Source organism: Phacochoerus africanus, chromosome 9 (genome assembly GCF_016906955.1).
Source record: "Phacochoerus africanus isolate WHEZ1 chromosome 9, ROS_Pafr_v1, whole genome shotgun sequence".
Classification (NCBI taxonomy): domain Eukaryota; kingdom Metazoa; phylum Chordata; class Mammalia; order Artiodactyla; family Suidae; genus Phacochoerus; species Phacochoerus africanus.
In genome coordinates this window covers 128,063,604-128,071,056 of record NC_062552.1, presented here as the reverse complement: position 1 = coordinate 128,071,056, position 7,453 = coordinate 128,063,604, and the positions used below count along the sequence as shown (strand labels likewise).

Here is a 7,453-nt window from a genome sequence, read left to right as displayed (position 1 = left end):
AAAGGTCAGCCTGGTCTGCCAGGGTGAGCCAGCATCAACAGGGTCAGCTCAGAGTCAGCCGGGGTCAGCTCGGGTCAACGTGAGGTCAAGCAAGGTCAGGCCAGGGGCAGCCCGGGTTCCACCAGGGTCTGCGTGGGTAGTTCTGGGTGGGGCCACGGTCTGGCTGGCCGCAGGACTCCTCAGGGTGCTGCCCCTGTGTTGGCTGAGCCGGGCGTTGACTCTGGGAGGCCGGCATTGACTCTGCCAGGCCCCACACCCCTGTGCCAGGCCTCACAGCCAGGCAGATGGTGGACACAGCCCTGGGAACCCGGCATCCATCCCGGTGCCCTGTGGGCCAGGACAAGCACAGCCCACACAGGGACACGGCAGGATCAGGGCCATCGAGAGAGACAGGGCTGGGGGGGCACGGGGCGCAGTGGGGGGAGGCAGAGGGAGACAGGAAGACAGACGCAGAGAGGAGGGAGCAGGACACGGACGGGGACAGAGGGAGAGACCGCAGGGGCGTGAAGGCGGCACGGGCACTGGTGAAGGCCCTCCCACAGCTTCACCACACCACCCCACCCTCAACCCCGACACACGGCGACCCCACAGCCAACGCACACCGCACACCAACAAGCACCACCCAGGCACATGTAAAACAACAAACTAACCCCACATAATACCCACAATCACCCCACACAATTAAACCAAAAACGCACCCCACCAATCAAACCCCACACTCCAACATAACCCCACACTCACCCCCACACTCACCCCACACTCACCCCACACCCACACCCACACTCACCCCACACTCACACACACAGTAACCCCACACTCATCCCACACTCACCCCCACACTCAGCCCACACTCACACCACACTCATCCCACACTCACCCACACAACTAACAACCCAACACATAACCACAACAGAACCCACACAAGCACTACATACTAACACAACACACACCTCACTCCAACACCACCCACAACTGAAACACACACACAGACACAAACCACACCCACACTCATCCCACCACCTCACCCCACACTCACCCCACACTCACACACACACTAACCCCACACTCACCCCCACACTCACCCCAAACTCAAGCCCATGAACCTCAAACTCAAACAAAATACTCCACACACACCCCCCACACCACCCCACACTCACCCCACACCCAAACCCACACTCAAACAAAAACACAACACAAACCTAAAACCAAATCATCCAAACGTAACCACACACACTAACCCCACAACTCACCCCAACCAAGTAACAAACACAAACCAAACCCACACATCAACCACACTCACCCCCAACTCACCACACACTCAAACACACAACTACCCAAATCACCCCCACAATAAACACCACACTCACCTCAACTCACAACACACTCACTCCACACTCACCCACACTCACTCCACACCACAACACACACGACCCCCCACGACTAAGTCCCACACGCACCCCCACACGCACGCCATCACGCACCCCCACACATCACCCAACACGTCATGCCCACACCACCCCCACACCCGCACACGTCACCCCACACCACCCCAGGCAGCACAAACTATCCAACTACAACCCACGAACCACACACTCAAGCCACACACCCACTCACCACAAAGACCCACATTCACCTGGCCACACTCACCACCCCGCACAACCACCCTCACCCCAACCCCCCACCACTCACCCAGCACACCCCACACTCACCCCCACCCTCATCCCACACTCACCCCCACACTAACAACACACTCACCCCACACCCACAACCCAGCACTCCACGCACCCCACACTCAACCCCCAACACTACCCCACACTCACACACACACTAACCCCACACTCATCCCACACTCACCCCCACACTCACGCCACACTCACCTCCACACTACCCACACTCACCCCCACACCACAACCACAACTACCCACCCCGGGGGCAACACTCACCTCCAACACTCACACCACACTCACCACACCCACACCCACACTCCACAAAAAAAGAAGAAAAAAAGAACAAAAAAAAGGAACAAAAAAAGCAAAAAACAAGAAAAACAAAAGAGAAAAAAAAAAGAAGAAACACGTAAAAAAAAAGAACGAAACCACGTAAAAGAACAAAAGAACACAACACGAAAAACCAACACAGAAAACCAACACGCAAAAAAAAATCAAAACCCACGCGCACCACACAAAGAAAAAACCAAAACGCAACCCAACACGAGCAGCCAACACAGAAACCCAGAAAACGCACGACGAAACAAGCACAAAACAAGAAAACCAAAAGTAAGAACAAGACGAACACCCAAAACGATAACCCCACAAAGCCCTCAAAAGCAAACAACCACAACGAACAACCAAAAACGAAAAAAACACGCACCCCAAGACGAAAGACTACACACGAAACCCACACGCAAAGCAACGGCGACAAAACCACACGCACGCTCACACGCAGGCACGCCACACGCAACCCAACTCACCCCCAGCACTGCACCCCCCAAAAGCAGCGCACACGCACCCCCACACGACACCAGCAGAGCACCCCACACACACACGGCGACCGCAGCACGCACCGCCACCACTGCAACCCCAACACGACATCACCCAAGCTGAATCGCCCACAAAAAAACAAAGAAGAGAAAACACTTGAAAAGTATCAAAAAAGAGAAAAGAAAAAGAAAAAAGGAAGAAAAAACAGAAAAAAAAAAAGAATAGAAAAAGAAACGAAAAAAAATGAAAAAAAAAAGAAGAGAAAGAGAGAACCAAAAAAAAGAAAAAAAAAGAAAAAGAATACAAAGAAAAAAAAACAAGAAAAAAAAATAGAAAAAAAAAAGAACAAACAATAAAAGAAAAAAAAGAATAAGAAAACTAAGGAAAAACAAAAAAGTAAGAAAAAAGAGAGATAGAAAATTAAGAAAAAAAAAGAGAAGAAAAAAGAAAACAAACAACTCTATATTTAAATATGAACTTGATGAAACTTAAGAAGAATAATAAAAAATTTTATAAAAGAAAAAAGAAAAAAAAACAAAAAATAGATTAAAGATAAATCAGAACAAAAATAACGAACGAAAAAAAAGAAGAAAAAAACGAAAAAATAAAAGAAGCGGAAACTAAAAAGTCAGAAGAAACAATAAGAGAAGAAAACAAGAAGGAAAAACACAATAGAAAAAATAAAAAGGAAGCAACAAAATCAAACCACAAAAGAACACAAAAGAAACAGCAAAAAAGACAAAAACAAATAAAATAACACACAAGAAACAAAAAAAAACACAACTCAAACACCAACCACTACACCACCAAAACTCACCTCCACACTCACCCCCAAACTCACCCCCAAAATAACCCACACTCACCCACCACACTCACCCCAAACCACTCCACACTCACCCCCAACTCACCTCCACACTCACCCCCACACTCACCCCAACTCATCCCACACTCACCCCCACACTCAACACCACACTCACGCCACACAAAATCCCAACGTCACCCCCACATCACCCCCACACACACACAGGAAAAAAAAATAAAAGCGACAAAGAATAAAAAAAAGAACAAAAAAAAGAAAAAAAAAAAGAAAAAAAATAACAGAAAAAATAAAAAAAAAAAAAAAAAAACAAAAGAAACAAAAAACAAAACGAAAACACAAAAGAAAAAAAACGACAAAAAAAAGAAGAAAAAAAAGAAAAGCAAAAAGAAAGAGCAAAAGAAGACAGAAAAAAGGAACAAACAAAAGAAAAAAAAGAAAAGCAAAAAGAAAAAAAAAAGAAAAAAAAACGAAAAAAAAAAAGAAAAACACGCAAAAAAAAGAAACACGCCAAAAGAACAAAAAACAAGAAAACCAAAAAAGAAAAAAAAAAAAACAACAAAGAAACAGAAACAAGACAAAAAAAAAAGAGCAAAAACGAACGAAAAAAGAAAAACCGAAAGAAAAAAAAAAAAAAAAAAGACAAAAAAGAAGAAAAACAAAAAGAAACACAGTAAAAAAAACAAAGAAACGAACAAAAAAAAAACAAAAGACATACAAGTTGAGAACCAAAAAGAACAGCACAAGATAATGGATGAGGCTTTGGGCCAATCAGCTAGAGGCACGCGCACACGCAGCCCTCAAAGCGCACCCCCACGCACGGCACACCAAGGAACGACGCCAGCACGAATTTGACCAACCAACGCACTACCCCACACAAGATCAAAATAAACATAATCGAGACAAAAAAAAAAGAAACAAAAAACAGAAACGAACAAAAGAAACTAAAAAAAAGAAAAAAAAAAAAAAAAAAAACGATAACAAAAAGAAAAAAAAAAAAAGAAAAAAAAAAAGAAGAAAAAAAGAAAAAAAAAAAGAAAAAAACAAAGCAAAAAAACGAAAAAACAAATAAGAAGATAAAAAAGAAAAAAAAAAAGAAGACAACAAAGAAAAAAAAAAAAAGAAACAAGAAAAAAAAAAGAAACAAAAAACGAACAACAAAATGAAACGAAAAAAGAAAAACAAAAAGAATCAAAAAACACAAAAAAAGTAAAAAAAGAAGAAAACGACAAATCAACAACACACGCACACAAAACACTAACAAAACACACACACAACAAACTACACCCCACACACTCACCACAACACTCAACCCAAACAAGAAAACACACAAACTACCACCACACATCACCACTAAACCCAACACCCAACCCACACTCACACCCACACTCATCCCCAAACTCACCCAACACTAACCAAAATCACACTCACAAAACTCACCCCCAAATAAAAAAAACACTCATCCAACACAAATACCAAACGAACCGCCCACACCCACCCAATCACCTCCACAATCACCCCAAAAATCACCCCCACAAACACCACACTCACCCCATACCCCACCCCTACATGTCACCCCACACGCACCCCAAACTCACCCCACACACACACACCACACGTCACCCAGCCCACACCACATCCCACACCCACACTCACCCCTCACCCACACCACCCACCCCTACAAACGCACCACACTCACCCCACATCACCCAACTCATCCCACACTCACCTACCACACCCCACACAAATCCACACTCACCCCCACTCCCCACACACTCACCCCCACATTCACCCCAAGTCACTCCACACCACCCCCTCACTCACCAAACACCACACACTCACCCCATCAACCTACATACCCCACACACACCACACTCACCCCACACACACACTCACCCCACACCCACACCCACACACTCACCCCACACCCACAACCCACACCCCCACCACCACTCAACCCCACACTAACCCACACTCACCCCAACTCACACCACACTCACACCACACTCACCCCAACCACCCCCACACTCACCCAAATCACCTCCCACTCACCCCCACACTCACCCACACTCACCCCCACACTCACCCCAACTCACACCCACACTGACCCCACACACCCCAACTCACTCCACACTCACCCCCACCTCCACACTCACCCACACTCACCCCTACTCACCCCCACACTCACCCCAACTCACCTCCACACTCACCCCCACACTCATGCCGACACTCACCCCAACTCACCCCACACTCACCCCACACTCACCCCACACTCACCCCACACTAATCCCACACTCACCCGACACTCTCGCTCACAACCCACACTGACATCTGCCAACACAGTCCACCCACAACTCACTCACACCCACAACTCACTCACACTCACACTTACACACCCACTTGAATGCACCCACACACTCACAGAACCCACATCCACACACACTCCCACACACACACTTACCCCACACTCACACTCACACACCCACACCCACCACACACTCTTGCACTCCTACACACACACACACATCCACACCACACACACTCACACTTGCACACTCACACGCACTCCCCCCCCCCAGAGCCCCACTGAGGCTCACTGAGGCCCAGTCACTTCCTCTGGGGCTGAATGCCCACCGGCCCCAGTGGTCACAGTCCTGCCTCAGGAGCCCCTCTGGGAGGCGGGCTCATGCCACCTGCTCGGGGAAGGCCCTGCACACAGACGGGCAGGGGTCAGCCAGCAGCTGGGAGTGGCCGAGGGAGCCCTGGGTCAGAGCCTGGGGCTGCGTGCAGGGGGCAGAGCGGCTCAGGGACTCCCCTGCACCTCCAGGGTCTGACCCCTGAGGCTTGGGGTCCCCCAGCCCTCCGCCCCGGGCAGGCCTGCTGTCCTCAGCGAGAAGCACACAGGCCTGCCTGGGCCCCGAGCATGGGCCTGGGAGGGGACACTGTGCCAGGGAGATGGGAGCCACCGGGACCCTGGGCACTGGCAGCCCAGGGCTTGGGCCTAGGGCCGGTGCAGGGTGGGTCCCCCTCGAGGGGCTGGCTGCCGCCCTGGAGCCGGTGCCTGGGGACCATCAGAGCAGGACAAGCAGCACAGCTCAGCCTGAGGATGGGTGGCATGCTGCGAGGTCAACAGGATGGGGGCTGGGGGTGGTTTCCAGGGGGCAGGGAGGTCCCTGGAGGGGCCTGCGTGGGGCCATGTCCGTGGGAAGCTCTGGCCGAGGCTCGTCCCGCCCTGGCCCAGGAGCAGCCCAGGGTGGCCAGGCCGGTGGGGGATGGAGGAATGGGGGGAGCAGTGGGGGGGGGCACCAGGGCCGGGTGGGGCCTGGGGGACGACTCCTGGCTCTGACAGCCACGACGCAGGGTGTGTGACCCACTGGAACGTGTCACTCCATGGACTGCTGTGTGGAGAAGGGAGCCAGGTTCACGGAGGGTGCCACTTCTCCATCCCTTCAGGGCTCAGCTGGGAACCTCCTGCAAGGAGCAGCCCCTTGGCTACAGCCTGGTGACAGCAGGGCACAAGTGTCCTCCCCCCATGCATGTTTTCGGACTGGCCATTCAGTCCTCAAGGTCCAAGGGCTCCTCTGCCCACGCGGCTCCCCCAGCTCTCATCCAGCCAACAGCCTCCACTGTCCCTGCACAAGAGGCCTTCCTGCCTTCCCCTCACCCTCGCTCTGGCCGGCGGGCACCGGCCTCCATGGTCACCTCCTTCCAATGGGTCAGTGCCACACCCCAGATACCCAGGCGCCAGCCCTGGTCAGTGTCCCTCAGATGCCAGTGGTGGAGTTGGTGCATGAGCAGCCTCCCTCCCACTGCCCCGGATGCTGTGTCCTAGCAGACAGGTGGGGCCCTTCAGGGGGTGGCTGGGGGCTTCCCTGGGGATCCTGCCTGTGTGCTCATCCCTGAGCTGGCAGGGCTGCTGGAGGACCGGGGGCTGCATCGTAGGGGTCTCTGGGTGCCAAGGCCAGGCCATGACCAGAGGCCCGCTTCTGCCCCCACCCCACCCCACCCCACCCCCCAGAGCAGGTGCGAGGGCTCCCGTCTCAGTTTCTCCCCAGTTACTCATTTGGGGAAAACTTGGCCTTGGAAGGTACATGCAAATGGCTGTTTGTTCCACCCCGAGAAACATGTTTCTCAGCCTCTGAGCCTGTTTCCAAAA

At 51.1% G+C, this 7,453-nt stretch overlaps 1 protein-coding gene across 1 annotated transcript; it reads left to right on the top strand.

The window, feature by feature from the left end:
* Positions 1 to 2,731: 2,731 nt before the first annotated feature.
* On the top strand, positions 2,732 to 3,894 carry LOC125136780 (protein PXR1-like; the record flags this gene model as incomplete). The annotated part of the gene is made up of 2 exons (XM_047797559.1): positions 2,732 to 2,809; positions 3,844 to 3,894. Coding segments are annotated over 2 exons (129 nt in total), but the record flags the coding sequence as incomplete, so codon positions are not given.
* Positions 3,895 to 7,453: the final 3,559 nt, after the last annotated feature.